Genomic DNA, 21,297 nt, shown 5'->3' with positions numbered 1-21,297 from the left:
GTCTTTACCTCCATACTTCAGCTCTGCAGAAGTAACATAAGGAAAACGTCAGTGCCTGTTTCTGGGGTCAGTGGCAGCAGCAGATTGTCAGTGAGCGTGGCTTGGCCTAGTGGTTAAAGCTGTGGGCTAGCAATAAGGGAAGCGTACTGGGGGCCTGAAACACCATTCCATGATACCTTCCTTGTTTAATTCTTTTTTTACACCAGTAGATTCTGTTAGGGGTAATTGATACCGCACCAACTTTCGCCCCTCATATTGCAAGAGTGGTCAAAGCGAGGCTTTTCATTTTATTTATTTAAGAGATTTCTCCGAGGACAAGCAGGCTGCTTGTTCTCACTGATGGGTGACGTCCACGGCAGCCCCTCCAATCGGAATCTTCACTAGCAAAGTCCTTTGCTAGCCCTCGCGCGCCCGCGCGCACCGCGCATGCGCGGCCGTCTTCCCGCCCGAAACCGGCTCGAGCCAGCCAGTCTTCTTTTGTCCGCACTCGGTACGGTCGTATTTTTCGCCGTGTCGAGCCCCGGAGAGTCGACCTCGCGCGTCCATATTGTTGAACGTGTTTTTTCTTCGGAAAAGCTTTTCTTCTACTCGGGAAGTGCTCCGGAACCCCTCCACCGGGTTCCGTTTCAATCCTCCCCGTATTTCCAGCTTTTGGCCCCGATAAGTTTTCTTTCGTCGTCGGGGTAGGCCTCTTTTCGGCCTCGGTCGAGATTTTCTCCCTCTAAAGTTTTTGGTGCTCTTTTTCCGTCATTTCGGACTTTGATTTCGCCGGCGTGATTTTTCCGCCCATGACATCGAAGCCTTCCAGCGGCTTCAAGAAGTGCACCCAGTGCGCCCGGGTTATCTCGCTCACTGATCGACACTCGTCGTGTCTTCAGTGTCTGGGGGCCGAGCACCGCCCTCAGAACTGTAGTCTGTGTTCCCTGCTTCAAAGGCGGACTCAGGTAGCGAGACTAGCCCAGTGGAACGTTTTGTTCTCGGGCTCTTCGTCGGCATCGGCACCGGGATCTTCGAGTGCATCGACGTCGTCAGCGTCCAGACCATCTTCCTCGGCCGCCCTTGCATCGAGTGCATCGAGGCATCGGGCCTCTGCATCGGCGCCGAGACATCGGATAGCTGCATCGACGCCGGTGGTACCGGGACCTCGTCTGCTGATGTCGTCGGACGGTGGTGCATCGTCAGGAGTGCAGGTGAGGGCTGTCCATTCCCCTGCTGGTGGCGGTGAGCCTTCGGGTGGGTCTCCTCCCACCCTGAGGGCTCCTGCGGTACAGCCCCCCCGAGACCGACCTTCTTCGGCCTCGGCCCCGAGGAAGCGACGGATGGATTCTACGTCCTCCTCGTCGGTGCCGGGGAGCTCCGGTGACATGCTTCGGAAGAAGTCGAAGAAGCATCGACACCGGTCTCCTCCCCGCGTCGGCACCGAGAGCTCTGGGTCGCCGAGGGATTCGGCACCCAGCAGGCATCGGCACCGAGAGGACCGCTCACCCTCTGTCCAAGAGGTGTCGATGCGCTCCACTCTGGACAGCCCGGAACAGCCTCCTCGCCCGGAACAGGTCCTGACGTCGACGCCTGCATCGACCTCACAGCCTTTCTCTGCAGCCGCTCTAAACGAGAGCCTCCGGGCCGTTCTCCCAGAGATTCTGGGAGAGCTGTTGCGCCCTACCCCTCCGGTACCGGCGGTGCTTGCGCCTCCGGTACCGTCGAGCGTGGCGCCGGCTGGCCCATCGCCCAGGTTGAGGTCCCCGACGTCGGTACCGCGTGCGGTGCCGGCAGCGGCCACCTCCCAGGAAGGCTCCCCGACTACGTCGGCGGAGGGAGCTTCGCCGATGCGGGCGAGGGAGTCTACCTCTCGACGCCCCCATCGTGGACGTGGCTCCACTGAGTCGAGCAGGGCGAGGTTGCAGACACAGGTTCGTGAACTTGTGTCTGACACCGAGGGTGAGGCCTCGTGGGAGGAAGAGGAAGATCCTAGATATTTCTCTGACGAGGAGTCTGAGGGTCTTCCTTCTGATCCCACTCCCTCTCCTGAAAGACAGCTTTCTCCTCCCGAGAGTCTGTCTTTTGCTTCCTTTGTCCGGGAGATGTCTACGGCCATCCCCTTCCCGGTGGTTGTGGAGGACGAGCCCAGGGCTGAAATGTTTGAGCTCCTGGACTATCCTTCTCCACCTAAGGAAGCGTCCACCGTTCCCTTGCACCATGTCCTAAAAAAGACATTGCTTGCGAACTGGACGAAACCCTTAACTAATCCCCACATTCCCAAGAAGATCGAGTCCCAGTACCGGATCCATGGGGACCCAGAGCTGATGCGCACTCAGTTGCCTCACGACTCTGGAGTTGTGGATTTGGCCCTAAAGAAGGCTAAGAGTTCTAGGGAACATGCTTCGGCGCCCCCGGGCAAGGACGCTAGAACCTTAGACTCCTTTGGGAGGAAGGCCTACCATTCCTCTATGCTCGTGTCCAAGATCCAGTCTTACCAGCTCTACACGAGCATACACATGCGGAACAATGTGCGGCAGTTGGCGGGCTTGGTTGATGCTCTTCCCCCTGAGCAAGCCAAGCCTTTTCAGGAGGTGGTCAGGCAGCTGAAGGCGTGCAGAAAATTCCTGGCCAGAGGAGTTTATGACACTTTTGATGTTGCGTCCAGGGCCGCTGCTCAAGGTGTGGTGATGCGCAGGCTCTCATGGCTGCGTGCCGCCGACCTGGAGAATAGAATCCAGCAGCGGATTGCGGACTCGCCTTGCCGTGCGGACAACATTTTTGGCGAAAAAGTCGAACAGGTGGTAGAGTCTCTCCACCAGCGGGACACCGCATTCGACAAATTCGCCCGCCGGCAGCCTTCAGCTTCTACCTCTACAGGTAGACGATTTTTCGGGGGAAGGAAGACTGTTCCCTACTCTTCTGGCAAGCGTAGGTACAATCCTCCTTCCCGACAGCCTACGGCCCAGGCTAAGCCCCAGCGCGCTCGCTCTCGTCAGCAGCGTGCGACTCAGCAAGGCCCCGCGGCTCCCCAGCAAAAGCAAGGGGCGAGCTTTTGACTGGCTCCAGCAGAGCATAGCCGACATCCAAGTGTCCGTGCCGGGCGACCTGCCAGTCGGAGGGAGGTTGAAAGCTTTTCACCAAAGGTGGCCTCTCATAACCTCCGATCAGTGGGTTCTCCAAATAGTCCGGCAAGGATACACCCTCAATTTGGCATCAAAACCTCCAAATTGTCCACCGGGAGCTCAGTCTTACAGCTTCCAACACAAGAGGGTACTTGCAGAGGAACTCTCCGCCCTTCTCAGCGCCAATGCGGTCGAGCCCGTGCCATCCGGGCAAGAAGGGCTGGGATTCTATTCCAGGTACTTCCTTGTGGAAAAGAAAACGGGGGGGATGCGTCCCATCCTAGACCTAAGGGCCCTGAACAAATATCTCGTAAAAGAAAAGTTCAGGATGCTTTCCCTGGGCACCCTTCTCCCCATGATTCAGCAAAACGATTGGCTATGCTCTCTGGACTTGAAGGATGCCTACACACATATCCCGATACTGCCAGCTCACAGACAGTATCTGCGATTTCAGTTGGGCACACGCCACTTCCAGTACTGTGTGCTACCCTTTGGGCTCGCCTCTGCGCCCAGGGTGTTCACAAAGTGCCTAGCTGTGGTAGCAGCGGCACTTCGCAGGCTGGGAGTACACGTGTTCCCATATCTCGACGATTGGCTGGTAAAGAGCACGTCCGAGGCAGGAGCCCTGCAGTCCATGCAGATGACTATTCGCCTTCTGGAGCTACTGGGGTTTGTGATAAATTACCCAAAGTCCCATCTTCTTCCAGTGCAGAACCTCGAATTCATAGGAGCTCTGCTGGATTCTCGGACGGCTCGCGCCTATCTTCCAGAGACGAGAGCCAACAACTTGTTGTCCCTCGTCTCCCGGGTGCGAGCGTCCCAGCAGATCACAGCTCGGCAGATGTTGAGATTGCTGGGCCACATGGCCTCCACAGTTCATGTGACTCCCATGGCCCGCCTTCACATGAGATCTGCTCAATGGACCCTAGCCTCCCAGTGGTATCAGGCCGCTGGGGGTCTAGAGGACGTGATCCACCTGTCCACGAGTTTTCTCGAATCCCTGTATTGGTGGACGATTTGGCCCAATTTGACTCTGGGACGTCCCTTCCAAATCCCTCAGCCACAAAAAGTGCTGACCACGGATGCGTCTCTCCTGGGATGGGGAGCTCATGTCGATGGGCTCCACACTCAAGGAAGCTGGTCCCTCCAGGAACGCGATCTACAGATCAATCTTCTGGAGTTACGAGCGATCTGGAACGCTCTGAAGGCTTTCAGAGATCGGCTGTCCCACCAAATTATTCAAATTCAGACAGACAACCAGGTTGCCATGTATTATGTAAACAAGCAGGGGGGCACCGGATCTCGCCCCCTGTGTCAGGAAGCCGTCAGCATGTGGACCTGGGCTCGCCGGAACGGCATGGTGCTCCAAGCCACATATCTGGCAGGCGTAAACAACAGTCTGGCCGACAGGTTGAGCAGGATTATGCAACCTCACGAGTGGTCGCTCAACTCCCGAGTGGTGCGCCAGATCTTCCAAGCGTGGGGCACCCCCTTGGTGGATCTCTTCGCATCTCGAGCAAACCACAAAGTCCCTCAGTTCTGTTCCAGACTTCAGGCCACCGGCAGACTGGCATCGGATGCCTTCCTCCTCGATTGGGGGGAGGGCCTGCTGTATGCTTATCCTCCCATTCCTCTGGTGGGGAGGACTTTGTTGAAACTCAAGCAAGACCGAGGCACCATGATCCTGATTGCTCCTTTTTGGCCGCGTCAGATCTGGTTCCCTCTTCTTCTGGAGTTATCCTCCGAAGAACCGTGGAGATTGGAGTGTTTTCCGACCCTCATCACGCAGGACGAAGGGGCTCTTCTGCATCCCAACCTCCGGTCCCTGGCTCTCACGGCCTGGATGTTGAGGGCGTAGACTTTGCCTCTTTGGGTCTGCCAGAGGGTGTCTCCCGCATCTTGCTTGCTTCCAGGAAAGACTCCACTAAGAGAAGTTACTTCTTTCATTGGAGGAGGTTTGCCGTCTGGTGTGACAGCAAGGCCCTAGATCCTCGCTCTTGTCCTACACAGACCCTGCTTGAATACCTTCTGCACTTGTCTGAGTCTGGTCTCAAGACCAACTCTGTAAGAGTTCACCTTAGTGCAATCAGTGCATACCATTACCATGTGGAAGGTAAGCCGATCTCAGGACAGCCTTTAGTTGTTCGCTTTATGAGAGGTTTGCTTTTGTCAAAGCCCCCGGTCAAGCCTCCTACAGTGTCATGGGATCTCAATGTCGTTCTCACCCAGCTGATGAAACCTCCTTTTGAGCCACTGAATTCCTGCCATCTGAAGTACTTGACCTGGAAGGTCATTTTCTTGGTGGCAGTTACTTCAGCTCGTAGAGTCAGTGAGCTTCAGGCCCTGGTAGCCCAGGCCCCTTACACCAAATTTCATCACAACAGAGTAGTCCTCCGTACTCACCCTAAGTTTCTGCCAAAGGTCGTGTCGGAGTTCCATCTGAACCAGTCAATTGTCTTGCCAACATTCTTTCCCCGTCCTCATTCCTGCCCTGCTGAACGTCAGCTGCACACTTTGGACTGCAAGAGAGCATTGGCCTTCTACTTGGAGCGGACACAGCCCCACAGACAGTCCGCCCAATTGTTTGTTTCTTTTGACCCCAATAGGAGGGGAGTGGCTGTAGGGAAACGCACCATATCCAATTGGCTAGCAGATTGCATTTCCTTCACTTACGCCCAGGCGGGGCTGGCTCTTGAGGGTCATGTCACGGCTCATAATGTTAGAGCCATGGCTGCGTCGGTAGCCCACTTGAAGTCAGCCTCCATTGAAGAAATTTGCAAAGCTGCGACGTGGGCTTCTGTCCACACATTCACATCCCATTACTGCCTGCAGCAGGATACCCGACGCGACAGTCGGTTCGGGCAGTCAGTTCTTCAGAACCTGTTTGGGCTTTAGGATCCAACTCCACCCCCCGAGGGCCCTGTTTGTTCTGTTCCAGGCTGCACTCTCAGTTAGTTGGTAAATTTTTTAGGTCAATCTCAGTTATGTCCTCGCCGTTGCGAGGCCCAATTGACCTTGGTTGTTGTTTTGAGTGAGCCTGGGGGCTAGGGATACCCCATCAGTGAGAACAAGCAGCCTGCTTGTCCTCGGAGAAAGCGAATGCTACATACCTGTAGAAGGTATTCTCCGAGGACAGCAGGCTGATTGTTCTCACAAACCCGCCCGCCTCCCCTTTGGAGTTGTGTCTTCCCTTCAGAGTTTTGTCTTGCTACATACTGGACTGGCCGGCTCGAGCCGGTTTCGGGCGGGAAGACGGCCGCGCATGCGCGGTGCGCGCGGGCGCGCGAGGGCTAGCAAAGGACTTTGCTAGTGAAGATTCCGATTGGAGGGGCTGCCGTGGACGTCACCCATCAGTGAGAACAATCAGCCTGCTGTCCTCGGAGAATACCTTCTACAGGTATGTAGCATTCGCTTTCTAGTCCACGCCATCTACTATTCAGGGCGGAGTACAAAATACATCCATCATTATACTTCACATACTGTACCACATAATACATATATGATCTCATTTGCACATTAAAAAAGATTGCTTCAGCATTCAAAATGATATCTATCAAATAATGGTATTAAATGCTCGCTGAAACAAAACTGTCTTTAAGGCTTTTTAAAGCTCTAATCTCTTGAGGCAAAGAGTTCCCCAAATAGAAAATCGACAGTTACGAGCAGTCCGCCGGAATTTTTCTTTTGATGCACATGTTGTTACATACACTTCTACTCTCAAAGTTGGATTATTGAAATACAGTTTATGCTGGTATTCCTCATCATACACTGAAATGTTTGCAGAACACAGCAGTCCACTTTCCCTGTCTTGCTTGTCGTTTTACCGTGCAAGTCCTCTTTTGACACGTCTTCATTGGTTACCAATATTTTTTCATTATCAGTTGAAGTTTATACTACTGACTTTTAGAGCTTTACACTATCAAATTCCTAGCTATATATTCTCTCTGGTTATCCCGTATAAACCTACACAAACATTATGTTCCCTTCAGGAATTCCGGTTGGTATTGCCCTCTTCGGCTTTAACGTGCTTTGGTATTACTAGCCAATCTGCTTTTTTCTATCTGTGTCCGTGGCTTTCGAATCAGTTATCTAAAGACATTTGAGCTTGACTAGATAGGGAGCCTGAGTTTTTGAAACTCCCAAAGTTATGGACCTGTAGTAGTATTTTGATTGCGAAAGGTTTTTTGTTGTTTTTATTTTAAATAATAGCTTTAAGATATTATAGTTCAATTCAAATTTTGAATCGCGATTAATGGTGGGACATAGCCAGCAGTCCATTGGAGGGGGGCATGCATTTCTTCTTCCTCCCCACCCCCACATTAGAGATCATACCTTTGCTGATGGGGATGCCGAAGCCCCACCAGTAGGAGAAATTCACTGCCAAAGTGGCCCCCTTCCTTCTTGCGCTGCCTCAGGAGCGAGGAAGTCAGCAGGGTGCACTCACCAAGCATGCTCAGTTCATACACGAACTGAGCATGCTTGGGAAGTGCAAGCATTGGTGGCTGGAGGCATCCGGCTGACTTCCTCGCTCCTGATGCAGTAGAAGGAGGAAGGGGCTGTGTCTGGCAGCGGATTTCTTTGGCTGGCAGGGATTCAGCTACTGCAGCTTTGGAGGGGGCCTGAGCCCATTCTCTCCCTCTCTCATATGTGCCCTTGTGCCTTCACTCATTCTCTCTCATATGCCCCCTGTGCATTCACCCATTCTCCCTCTCTTTCTCTCTCTCTCTCTCTCTCTCTCTCTCATAAGTATTGCCATACTAGGACAGACCAAAGGTCCATGAAGCCCAGCATTATGTTTCCAACAGTGCCAATCCAGGTTGCAAGTACCTGACAAGATCCCAAAAAAGTACAATACATTTTATGCTGCTTATCCTAGAAATAAGCAGTGGATTTTCCCTGTCCATTTTAATAATGGTCTATGGACTTTTCTTTTAGGAAGCCATCCGAACCTTTTTAAACCCTCTCATGTGCCACTCCTGTGCCTTCACCCATTCTCTCATGTGCCCCTTGTGCCTTAACCCATTCTCTTTCTCGTGCTCCCCGTGCCTTAACCCATTCTCTTTCTCTCTCTAGTGCCCCCCGTGCCGTCACCCATTCATTCTCTCTCTCGTGCCCCCTGTGCCTTAACCCATTCTCTCTCTCATGCCCCCCCCCCCCCCCGTGCCTTCACCCATTCTTTCTCATGTGCTCCCTGTGCCTTTACCCATTCTCTCTCTCTCTCTTTCATGTGCCCCCCCCCCCCCCCGTTACTTTACCCATGCTCTCTCTCTCTCTTTCATGTGCCCCTCTGTTACTTTACCCATGCTCTCTCTCTCTCATGTGCCCCCCTGTGCCTTCACCCATGCGCGCTCTTTCATGTGCCCCCCTGTGCCTTCACCCATGCGCTCTCTGTCTGTCTCTTTTCATGTGCCCCCCTGTTACTTTACCCATGCTCTCTCTCTCTCTCTCATGTGCCCCCCTCGTGTCTTCACCCATTCTCTCTCTCTCTCATGTGCCCCCCTCGTGTCTTCACCCATTCTCTCTCTCTCATGTGCCCCCCTCGTGTCTTCACCCATTCTCTCTCTCTCATGTGCCCCCCTCGTGTCTTCACCCATTCTCTCTCACTCATGTGCCCCCCTCGTGTCTTCTCCCATTCTCTCTCACTCATGTGCCCCCCTCGTGTCTTCACCCATTCTCTCTCACTCATGTGCCCCCCTCGTGTCTTCACCCATTCTCTCTCACTCATGTGCCCCCCTCGTGTCTTCACCCATTCTCTCTCACTCATGTGCCCCCCTCGTGTCTTCACCCATTCTCTCTCACTCATGTGCCCCCCTCGTGTCTTCACCCATTCTCTCTCACTCATGTGCCCCCCTGTTCTTTCACCCATTCTCTCTCTCTTTCATGTGCCTTGCTGTGCCTTCCCTCCTCTCCTGCAGTTGTCTCTCGATTCCCTCCCCCACCTGTCCACACTGTCGGTCTGGTGTCTCTCCCTTCCGGATCGCTGGTGGGCGTCTCTGCCCTCCCCTTCCTTTCCTGATTTACTTAACCCCCCCCCCCCCCCCCCAGTCTGACCTGTCCCATCCCTTCTGAAAACAGGAAGGTGCATCAGAAGGGGGCAGGATGGCTTAGAGGAAAAAGGTGCAGGCTGAGGTAGCATTTCAATACTGCTGGTGCTGCAGGGAGAAGATTTACTGAAAAAAAGGGGGTAAACTGGGAGGGGAGGGGGGAGAGAGCCACCGGTGGTCTGGGAGGAGAGGGAGAGATGCTGGACTGACCGTGCATACATACATACATACATACATGCATGCAGATTGGGGGGGGGGGGCAGTTAATCATTAATCACGATTAAATTTTATAATAATGCTTAATAATATAAACTGTAGTTTTTACTAGCTTTTTACCCTTCTGTTGTGTGATTGTGATTTGGCCTATCTTTAATTGTAGTTCTTTTCGATTTGGGGTCAGCAGGGATATTTGTGTGTTGTGCATTTGTTGAATGGGAATGGAACCCTTAAATCTTATCAGAGTGTTGTAGACTCACTTCCTTTTCATCCTGGAAATTATTATGCGTACTTGCAGGTTACTCATTGTGTCACATCTTTTACGCAATGGATGTACACTGGCAGTAGGAACTAGGTTGCAATCTTTTTTTACTTCACCTCAGGTAACTCGTATGTCGGTGGCTTATTTTGTTAAATCATTTGCGTTATTGATGCCCTGGAAAGTTCATGGTATTATAGCAGCCAGGTGGAAAGAGGAATTAGGTTATTGTGTGGGGGAGGAAGTGATTTTAACTGTTACGTTTGGTGCCTCGGATTTTTTATAATGCTCAATATAGAGAATGTATGTTTCATATGGTGAGAGATTATTTCTATCCGAGATAGGCGTTTCATGCTGGATATGCTCCTTCTTTGCATTGTGAGGCCTGTGAACTAATGAAGACCACCCTTTCTCATGCACTTTGGATTTGTCCGATAATATGGACTTTTTGATGGGCTTAACATAGTATAGACCGCTTTTGTCTAAGGGACAGCGTTATCAAACATATAAATCACAAGTGACCGACTCACCTGCAAATGCGCAGTAGAGACTTCCCTCTCTGTCCCGCCCTCGCGTCAAGACATGGTGACGTCAGAGGGCGGAACAGGGAAACTGAGTCGGACTGTCGGACGCTGCCACTGGAGCCTGGAAACGAACATCGCACACATTAACCTCCACCCTCCCCCCATCCCTGCTGCCGCTCCCACCCCCCTCCGATTCGGGCCCCTTGCACTGACCTGACAGTGCCTCTCACCTCCATGTGGAAGCGCTGCATGCAGCAGCAGATCTGTTTTTGAGTTTTATCACATTGTACCATTAGACATTTGATAGCATTTGTTTTTGTGATTTATCGTCAATAAAAAATGTTGAAGTAATTGTAGTTCTTTTCATTGTTCTTTTGATTTTATATTGTAAACTGCTTTGGTCTCCTCGCCAATGAAGGGCGATATATTGAATAAAAATAACCTAACGTAACCTACACTCCAGCCAGCCACAGACATACAACAATCCATTTTCAGGTGTGAATTCAAAATGATGTGAAGGCTGGAGAGGAGAGCAGCAGAGAGACACTACAAGAAAAGAAGGAAAAATATTGCTGTGCCTCTTCATGATAGCTTTTGAAACTCATTAAGCAGATCACCCACAGAGGATCCACATTAGCTGACTGAAATGCTTGTTATCAGCATTGTAACAGAGTAATTGATGGCATAATTCTGCCATCAACTACACCAATTAATTCTGCCCAGGGTTTCTTGTCCATATGGTCAAGGATAAATCCCAACTGTCAACCATAGAGCCTGAGCACTTGTAGGCTGGTTTTGCCCTCTTACTCCTTTGTATTTCACCTTCTTGGATAGCTAAGCATGCCAAATCCATTATTTAGTTCACCTTCAGAATCCCTTCTTTCCCATGTGTAACCTCAGAGCTTGTGGTAGTCTAAATACTATCTTGTTGTGGCTGATACCTCCTAGGACCCCCATGAGCTTTCCAGAACATAAGAATAGCCATACTGGGTCAAAACATTAAATCCATCTACCCAGTATCCTGTTCCCAACAATGGCCAATCCAGGTCACAAGTACCTGGCAGAAACCCAGTTAGTAGCAACATTCCATGGCTTCCTCCATGGCCATCTCAATAACAGACTATGGACTTTTCCTCCAGGAACTTCTCCAAACCTTTTTTTAAACCCAGATAGGCTAACTGCTTGTACCACATCCTCTGGTAGTGAGTTCCAGAGCTTAACTATTCTTAGAGTGAAAAAATATTTCCTCTTATTTGTTACATAAGTAATGCCATACTGGGAAAAGACCAAAGGCCCATCAAGCCCTGCATCCTGTCCCCGACAGCGGCCAATCCAGGTCAAGGGCACCTGGCAGCTTCCCAAACGTACAAACATTCTATACATGTTATTCCCGAAATTGTGGATTTTTCCCAAGTCCATTTAGTAGCTGTCTGTGGACTTGTCCTTTAGGAAACCGTCCAAACCCTTTTTAAACTAACCGCCTTCACCACGTTCTTCGGCAACGAATTCCAGAGTTTAATTACGTGTTGTGTGAAGAAACATTTTCTCCTATTTACTACTACTACTACTTAACATTTCTAGAGCGCTACTAGGGTTACGCAGCGCTGTACAATTTAACAAAGAGAGACAGTCCCTGCTCAAAGAGCTTACAATCTAATAGACAAGTGAACGGTCGGTCCGATAGGGGCAGTCAAATTGGGGCAGTCTGGATTCACTGAACGGTAAGGGTTAGGTGCCGAACGCAGCATTGAAGAGGTGGGCTTTAAGCAAAGACTTGAAGACGGGCAGGGAGGGGGCTTGGCGTAAGGGCTCAGGAAGGTTGTTCCAAGCATAGGGTGAGGCGAGGCAGAATGAGCGGAGCCTGGAGTTTTAAATGTACTACACTGTAGTTTCATCGCATGCCCCCTAGTCCTAGTATTTTTGGAAAGCGTGAACAGAAGCTTCACATCCACCTGTTCCACTCCACTCATTATTTTATATACCTCTTATCATGTCTCCCCTCAGCCGTCTCTTCTCCAAGCTGAAAAGCCCTGGGAAGTCGTCCCATCCCCGCTATCATTTTCGTCACCCTTCGCTGCACCTTTTCCAATTCCACTAAATCTTTCTTGAGATGCGGTGACCAGAATTGGACACAATACTCAAGGTGCGGTCGCACCACGGAGCGATACAACGGCATTATAACATCCTCACACCTGTTTTCCATACCTTTCCTAATAATACCCAACATTCTATTCGCTTTCCTAGCCACAGCAGCACACTGAGCAGAAGGTTTCAGTGTATTATCAACGATGACACCCAGATCCCTTTCTTGGTCCGTAACTCCTAACGTGGAACCTTGCATGGCGTAGCTATAATTCGGATTCTTTTTTCCCATATGCATCACCTTACACTTGCTCACATTAAACGTCATCTGCCATTTAGCCGCCCTGTCTCCCAGTCTCGTAAGGTCCTTCTGTAATTTTTCACAATCCTCTCGCGAATTAACGACTTTGAATAACTTTGTTTCATCAGCAAATTTAATTATCTCTCGCTAGTTACTCCCATCTCTAAATCATTTATAAATATATTAAAAAGCAGCAGTCCTAGCACTGACCCCTGAGGAACCCCACTAACTACCCTTCTCCATTGTGAATACTGACCATTTAACCCCACTCTCTGTTTCCTATCCTTCAACCAGTTTTTAATCCACAATAGGACATTACTACTACTACTACTATTTAACATTTCTATAGCGCTACAAGGCATACGCAGCGCTGCACAAACATAGAAGAAAGACAGTCCCTGCTCAAAGAGCTTACAATCTAATAGACAAAAAATAAATAAAGTAAGCAAATCAAATCAATTAATGTGAACGGGAAGGAAGAGAGGAGGGTAGGTGGAGGCGAATGGTTACGAGTCAAAAGCAAAGTTAAAGAGGTGGGCTTTCAGTCTAGATTTAAAGGTGGCCAAGGATGGGGCAAGACGTAGGAGCTCAGGAAGTTTATTCCAGGCGTAGGGTGCAGCGAGACAGAAGGCGCGAAGTCTGGAGTTGGCAGTAGTGGAGAAGGGAACAGATAAGAAGGATTTATCCATGGAGTGGAGTGCACGGGAAGGGGTGTAGGGAAGGACGAGTGTGGAGAGATACTGGGGAGCAGCAGAGTGAGTACATTTATAGGTTAGTAGAAGAAGTTTGAACAGGATGCGAAAACGGATAGGGAGCCAGTGAAGAGTCTTGAGGAGAGGGGTAGTATGAGTAAAGCGACCCTGGCAGAAGATGAGACGAGCAGCAGAGTTTTGAACCGACTGGAGAGGGGAGAGGTGACTAAGTGGGAGGCCAGCAAAAAGCAGATTGCAGTAGTCTAAACGAGCTTACCTCCTATCCCATGACCCTCCAATTTCCTCTGTAGCCTTTCATGAGGCACCTTGTCAAATGCCTTTTGAAATCCAGATACACAATATCAACCGGCTCCCCTTTGTCCACATGTTTGTTTACTCCTTCAAAGGATTGAAGTAAATTTAAAAGTATTTCCTTGTAATTTCATTGAGTGTGCCCTAGACTTTCTACTTGTTGAAAGAGTGAACAATTGATTCACTTTTACCCATTCTACACCACTCAGGATTTTATAGATCTCAATCATATCCCCGCTCAGCCATCTCTTTTCCAAGCTGAAGAGCCCTAATCTCTTTATCCTTTTCTTATATGGGAGGAATTCCATCCTGTTTATCCTTTTGGTCACTCTTCTTTGAACCTTTTCTAATTCTGCTATATCTTTTTTGAGATACGGCGACCAGAATTGAACACAATACTCAAGGTGAGGTTGCAACATGGAGCAATTCAAAGGCATTATAATATTCTTAGTCTAGTTTTGTATTCCTTTCCTAATAATTCCTAGCATCCTGTTTGCTTTTTTGGCTGCCGCCACATACTGGGCAGAAGATTTCAGCATATTGTCAACAATGTCACCTATATCTTTTTCTGGAGTGCTGGCTCCTCCTAAGGTGCACTCTAGCATCAGGTAACTATGATTTGGATTATTCTTCCCAATGTGCACATTTGTCCATATTAAATTTCATCTGCTATTTGGAAGCCCAGTCTTCCAATTTCCTAAGGTCTTCCTGCAATATTTCACAGTCTGCACGTGTTTTAACAACCTTGAATAGTTTTGTATCATCTGCAAATTTGATCACCTCACTCGTCATTCCAATTTCCATATCATTTATAAATGTGTTAAATAGTATGGGTCTCAGTACAGATCCCTGTGGCACTCCACTGTTCACCCTCCTCCATTGAGAGAAATGATCATTTAACCCTACCCTCTGTTTTCTCTCCAGTAACCAATTCCTAATACACACCAGAACCTTGCCTCCTACCTCATGAGACTTTAATTTTCTCAGGAATCTCTCATAATGAACTTTGTCAAAAGCTTTTTAAAAATCTAGGTACACTACATCAACCGGCTCACCTTTATCCAGATGTCTATTTACACCTTCAAAGAAATAACAGTACCTTGCCACCACCAACCTGTCAACATGAGAAGTACATGAATGTTTATCTTGTGTTGGTTTTTAGGCACCAGGTTTCCCACCCATGTTCTGTCATCTAGGCCCTGTGTCCCACTGGAACAATTCAACAATGAGTGTAAACTGTCAGAATGTATAGCAGCTAGGTAATCTGAAAAGTTAGAAGTTCTAGCAGAAAACACAGGCAACTTGGCATCTGGGTCTGTCTGGCAAACAAAGTATACTAATAATTAGAAATTGAAGAGGAAACACAGGTATTCGTGTGAGTCAGGTCTGTCTCACAGGCGCTTTACTTATTTATTTAATTATTGATTGCCCATCTGACATTCTAAGTCGGGGGTGGGCAACCTCAGTCCTCAAGGGTCGCAACCCAATTGGGTTTTCAGGATTTCCACAACAAATACGCACAAGGTCCATTTGCATGCACTGCCTCTATTGTATGCAGATAATTCTCGCGCATATTCGTGGTGGAAATCCTGAAAACCTGACTGTGTTGCATCCGTTGAGGTCTGAGGCTGCCTGACCCTGACTTAGGATGTCAGATGTGCTGCAAGTGAGATTTCTGTGCAGCGGGGGAGCGGAAAGGAAGACATCTTAACTGGTAAGTTGAATGCTATTAACAATACTTGGGGATGATAAGTGTTTATAACCTTGACGCCATCATGTTTGGCTGCCTATAGGGTTAGCATGGTGGTGACTTGACAACCAGTGTTTAAGCATGGGCTGTGGCCACCACTCAGCCATCTATCCCCCCTTCAATCCATTCAGAACTCTGCCGCACGTCTCATATTCCGCCAGAACCGATATACTCATATCACCCCTCTCCTCAGGTCACTTCACTGGCTTCCAATCAGATACCGCATTCAGTTCAAGCTTCTCCTCCTTACTTACAAATGCACTCACTCTGCTGCTCCTCACTACATCTCTACACTCATCTCCCCCTATGTTCCTGCCCGTAACCTCCGCTCACATGACAAATCCCTCCTCTCAGTACCCTTCTCCACCATTGCCAACTCCAGGCTCCGCTCATTTTGCCTTGCCTCACCCTATGCCTGGAACAGTCTTCCTGAATCCCTACGCCAAGCCCCCTCCCTACCCATCTTCAAATCCTTGCTTAAAGCTCACCTCTTCAATGCTGCATTCGGAACCTAACCTTTCGAACATATAGGTTGCCCCAATCTGTCTGACCTATCAGATTAACTGTACATTTGTCTTTTAGATTGTAAGCTCTTCGAGCAGGGACTGTCCTTCCATGTTAAATTGTACAGCGCTGCGTAACCCTATTAGCACTTTAGAAATGTTAAGTAGTAGTAGACTGGATGGACCATGCGGGTCTTCATCTGCCATCATTTACTGTGTTGCTGTCGGTAGTCAATAAATAAGTAAAGAGCTTGTGAGACAGACTTGATTTAGGTGAATGCCTGTGTTTCCTCTTGAACTTCTAGTTATTAGTGTACTTTCAGTATGCCAGACAGACCCAGATGTCGAGTTGCCTGTGTTTTCTGCTAGGACTTCTAACATTTCATATTACTTAGTTGCTGTTCGTTCTGACAATCTACATTCATTGTTGAATTGTTCCAGTAGGACACAAGACCTAGATGATAGGCAGCAGACCTGCGGTAAATGGATCAGAGACTTGGAAATGCACCTTATGTGCAATTACTGCCATACTACTCTCCTGGGACAGAGAAATATCCAGTGTACCTGAATGTAACTCACCTTGAGCTACTACTGAAAAAGGTGTGAGCAAAATCTAAATAAATAATAAATACACACTTTGGACTCCATGGCTGTGCTCCATTGTCCTGAAGGTAGGAATCCTAATTTGATAGATTGTTGCTTCAAGCCACTTTGAAGGTAGAGGTCTAGCTTCAGGGTCCTGGCAATATGTGAATTTTGTGCTTTTTTTTTTTTTTTTTCTTTTTCAGGATGGATCAGAGGAGCTATCTCATGGAGTCACCTGATGCTTACAGTGTAATGGATCTCAGACAGGTATTGAAACAAGCCCTAATAATCTGTATGCTGGGAATTTTAAAGTCACGGTCACACCCTGTCTGAATGTAGCCATCCACTATAATAGCATGCTGAGAGGAATAGTTCAATTTGCTGCTTTCAAGTTTGCCTCTTTCTGTCCATGTCTTTGCTTGTTCATTTTACTTTTGTTATGCTGTTAACACAAATGTAAGTTTGATGTTAAACTGTACCTACTGTACACAGCCTTGGGTGGATCTCTTCATAAAGGTGGTTAATAAATCCCAATTAATAAGCTGCAGTAACCTGTGTTGTTTTACTGCAGGAAATTTGACTGTGCAAGTCACTAACCTGAGTAAAGCAAGTTAGTGATTCAAACAGTAAATTCAAATTTTCCTTTCCTGGTCACAGCAGACCCCAAGTCGGGTCTGCTATCTTTTCAAGGGCTGGTGTGTAAAAAAAAATAATTTTTTACTCCCCTCCCAACCCCCAGTCTACTACTACTACTTAGCATTTCTATAGCGCTGCCAGGGTTACGCAGCACTGTACAAGTTTAAACATGGGGAAGGACAGTCCCTGCTCAAGAGACTTTCAACACTTCTCAGCAACCCCAATCACCTCTCCACCTTGGGCACTACTGCTAGAGCAATTTTTGGCGTTAAAATAGTAGCTTCAGCATCCTCTTGGTAGTACATGAGACCACCACAAGAGGCTGAAACTGCCATTTTTATACTGGGAGCCAGTGGGGCAGGAACACCCAGGGATGAAGCAGGTGCCGACCAGGAAGATGGAGGATGTTGGAGAGAAGTGGTGAAAGGGGATTTGGAGGGTGGAAAAGCAGGTTTTTGGTTTTTTTGTTCAAGCACTGACCCCTTTAAGAGGCTCCCTGAGATCATCAGACTATGCTTTAGCAGCCTGGTGTTCTCAGGGAGGAAAGATAGCGTTACTTCAGAGGTGTGTTGACTTTCCATGAATAATGCAGCATGCAAGATTAAATGCAAGTTATGTCATTCATTTTTCATGTTAGTGAGCTGCTTTGCATCTGTTTAGTTAACATGTATTGCATGTTTTTGCCAATTGGCACAACTTGGCAAATAACATGTGATGTTTTCTTCACACCTCTTAGTAACTTTCCCTGCAAATCATTAGTGCTGTATGGATGTATACACGCATGGCACAGATTCTGCATGAATGCCGGGGGCAGGGGGAGGGATTTGGGTTTTTATAGCAGCACACTCATGCAGGGGATGAAGTTTATTTTTGAAAGTCCTAACACTCTGTAATTAGTCACCGTTCCAAGGCTGCATCGTTCTGAACATGTGCGTGTTATCCCCTCCATAACACCCACATGTTCAGAATAGTGCAACCAACTAAAAAGAAGGAAATTATCAGGTAAGACATAATTCCCTGTCATTCGCAGATCAATCCAGAGATGTGTGCGTTATATCCATCTACCAGCAGGTGAAGGTAGAACGCCAGAGCTCTGCCTATAATCCCCTGTATAGCAGCCTAACTCTTGGTATTCTGTCTATCTCAGCGGGTGGATAGACACCCCTGTGCAGCTCTCTGGTGCTGGCTCCTGGACTGTTCCCACAGGATTAGTAGAGCTCGAGGGTTGAGCAGTGTCTCTTGGGCTTTGGGGGTACACCTGGTGGTTCCCGGTCCCCCGCCACTCCCTTCTGTTCTAAGTTTATTTCAAGGGTTTTCTCCTGCCTTTTAAAAAGAAAAAAAAATTGCTTCTGGCCCCTTAAGGAACCAAGCAGTGCTGCTTCTGGCAGCCTTTGGGAGCGTTTTCCTCTAGCACCATTGTGTATCTATAGTGCCTTTACCAACAAGTCTTCTGGGCCAGCTGTGTTTGTTACCTTTATTTTCTGCATGGCTGCACTAGCAAAATCTGTGAAGCACTGATCCCGGTGTGGGAGCTAGTGGGAGGTATTGCGTTTCTGCGTTTGCCAAGTCGTCGACCAACTCTTTCAGGCGGTTCCCACTGCACTGGAGGGCCAGTCAGCTGAGAATTTGGTGGGCTCTGAGGTACCTCGGAAGGTGTGTGAGTCGGTAGCCACCATTTTTGACCCACCTGCATACTCCTGCTCCGCCGGAATGTTGCCGGGTCCATCGCAGGTTGCAACTCCTCCTCCGGTGGCTGTTCTGAGATCAGAGTGCTTTTTTTCCTCAGAGTTCGTTCTTATGCACCAGATGTTTTTGCTGAAGCAGCTGCTCCCTTCAGACAGCTCTCCTCTGCCCCCACGGGGCTTTTGTCTGAGCAGCAGCCAAATGGCCAGGATGGACATCCACAGGGATGTTTGGGAACTTTCTTTGCCCTCTGACCGTGATTCAGATGTTCCTTTCTCTGAAGTCTTGGGTCACTCGGTGCCTGATCTTTTGGCGGAAGGTGGAACTGCCTCCTAAAGAGGGAGGTGATCCGAAGGCGGCTAGGCTATTCCGTAAAGATCAGTAAGGCCTTAGAAGTGTTAAATATTTCTTCCCCTGAGCCTCTTGGTTCAGATGCTTCCTCATATCCTATGATGTTTGGCACCAAAAAGCTGCCCAGATCCTTTCACAATCATGCAGCCATGCGGGTGCTGATTTCCGTGCAGTGGGACAACCTGCATGCAGGCTTTGAGGGTGGCCAGAGCCATGGCTCAGCTGTACCGTCATCAATCTGAGCAATTGGTCTCCTTGCAGCTCCCCAAGCTGGATTTGCTGCCTGTGAAAGGGGGGGGGGCTGCTATTAAGGATGTTCAGGATGTTAAGTTGGAGTCCTCCTTTAAACTGGCCCTCAAGGTGACAGCTCTGTATTTGCAGGCCACAGTGTGTGGCTCCTATGCATCATGTGGTTGCTTGAGCTGGGTCCAGAAAACATCTTTGGCTGAGGCCCCTGATCCTGTCTTTGCCATCATTGCAGTTGGGGTTGGCTCATTTGGCTGACTTTCTATATGATCTCCTTACAGCCTCAACTAATCAAATATCCTTGACAGTCACATGTTCCTTGTCATCAGCAGCAGATGAATCCATTAACTGATGGGTTGTATCCGCTTAACACAACAGTAAAGGGGCTTGGGTCTGAATAAAGGGTTCTTTCGGAGCATCTTATCCTTGTGTGGCTGACTGATCATTTGATTTTGGGTCCTTTCCACCCCTTTACTGTTGTGTTCCGTTCCTGTGGAGAGTGTGAACCCCGTTTGTCTTTGTATCCGCCTACCAGCAGGTGGAGATAGAGAACGCTGAAAAACCATAGTGCCCTCTTGCACAGCTGGCTCCATCTGCCTTCAGTATTTCTCTATCTCCCAGCAGGTGTGGACGTAGCTTGATCAGCTCCTGGAAAAATTCTGCCTGGGGTGGCTCCTGTGCATTGCCAGTTGAAGCTGGGGTGTTGTGGCTGGTGGTGCTTACTTTGAAAGCATATAGGTTCGCCCTTTCCCTGCCTTACCCATCCCCCTGTCTACCGAAGTACCTCTGTTGCTGCCTGCCTCCAACTTTCCTCACAGCATTAAAAAAAAAATGAGTAAGCATTGATTCTGCGTAATCATTCTGAGGCTATTTTCAACGTGCAGCTTGGCTGGAGCTCATTTGACTCGGTCTTTTGAGGTGAGAGTGGTGCCCAACTCCTCCGGGGAGGTCCAGCGGATGCCGTTCCAAACGGGGTAGGTTTTGGCGTGAAGCCACTATTTTACTTAAATAATTCCGTCCGGTTGGGCGATGGCTGCTGAGGGAGTTAAACGCTGCTCCCGTTGTGGTAAATGCAGATCAGCAGCGGGGCTCTGTAAGACGTGCTCTTTAGATGCTAGAGTTAGTACGAGCATGGCGAGCGATGATTCTTCCCGCTCAATGGAGCTGGCAGCGGGCGCCATTTTGGAAGCGCCGCATGTCTCGACCCTCGCTGTTGCGGAGGAAGTTGAGTGCAGGGGGACGCCTTGGTTAGAAGCTACCAGAGGAGCTCCTATTCCCGTTACTCCTAATTCGGAGGTGGAGGGTCAGGGTGAGATTTTCTCCCCTGAGTTTGTGCTGTTAATGCATAAAGCCTTCATGCTGAAAAGAGCTCTGCCGCAGGTGTCTGACACTGCGCTGCTACTTGGTTTCCCCCCGGGTGTTGATGAGCCGGGGCTGGCTACTTCCCCTGAGCGTTGGAAGGACTCTAAACATAGACAGGTAAATTCCCCGTCGGACAGTGGCGCACTCCTTTCCCCCCCCCCCCCCCCCCCCCCCGTGGTCAGGCTGTGGGGATTCTGAGGGTTCTGGCAGGGCCTCATGGTCTGATGAGCCAGAGGAAGGTGCCGGTTTGCCACCAGATCTGGATGATCCCAATGCGGTTCGGATTTTCCACTGCGATGAGCTGCCAGCGCTCATTTCTGATGCCTTGCAGGTCCTCTCTATTGATGATCCTGCCAAGGGCGATGCCTCCTCTGGTGACCCTAGGGTGGTGAGTACTAAAAAGCCTGCTCGAGCCTTTCCTGTGCATGACTCCATCCAAGAGCTTATTTCAGCGCCGCATCTCAAGAAAGATATAGTAGAATTGGAAAAGGTGCAGCGAAGGGCGACTAAAATAATAGTGGGGATGGGACGACTTCCCTATTAAGAAAGACTAAGGAGGCTAGGGCTTTTCAGCTTGGAGAAGAGACGGCTGAGGGGAGACATGATAGAGGTATATAAAATAATGAGTGGAGTGGAACAGGTGGATGTGA

General features: G+C 49.1%; 1 protein-coding gene across 2 annotated transcripts in view; it reads left to right on the top strand.

The window, feature by feature from the left end:
• Positions 1–21,297, top strand: part of PLEKHM1 (pleckstrin homology and RUN domain containing M1) — a 238,048-nt gene that overhangs the window by 197,708 nt on the left and 19,043 nt on the right. For both annotated transcript variants that reach the window (XM_030220671.1, XM_030220672.1), the window contains exon 10: positions 16,573–16,636. In XM_030220671.1, coding sequence (XP_030076531.1) covers positions 16,573–16,636 — 64 coding nt within the window. The remainder of the gene's footprint in view (positions 1–16,572; positions 16,637–21,297) is intronic.

The sequence above is a fragment of the Microcaecilia unicolor genome, chromosome 12 (genome assembly GCF_901765095.1).
Source record: "Microcaecilia unicolor chromosome 12, aMicUni1.1, whole genome shotgun sequence".
Classification (NCBI taxonomy): domain Eukaryota; kingdom Metazoa; phylum Chordata; class Amphibia; order Gymnophiona; family Siphonopidae; genus Microcaecilia; species Microcaecilia unicolor.
Note: the sequence above shows the minus strand (reverse complement) of the source record. Positions and strands in the feature narration are given on the sequence as shown.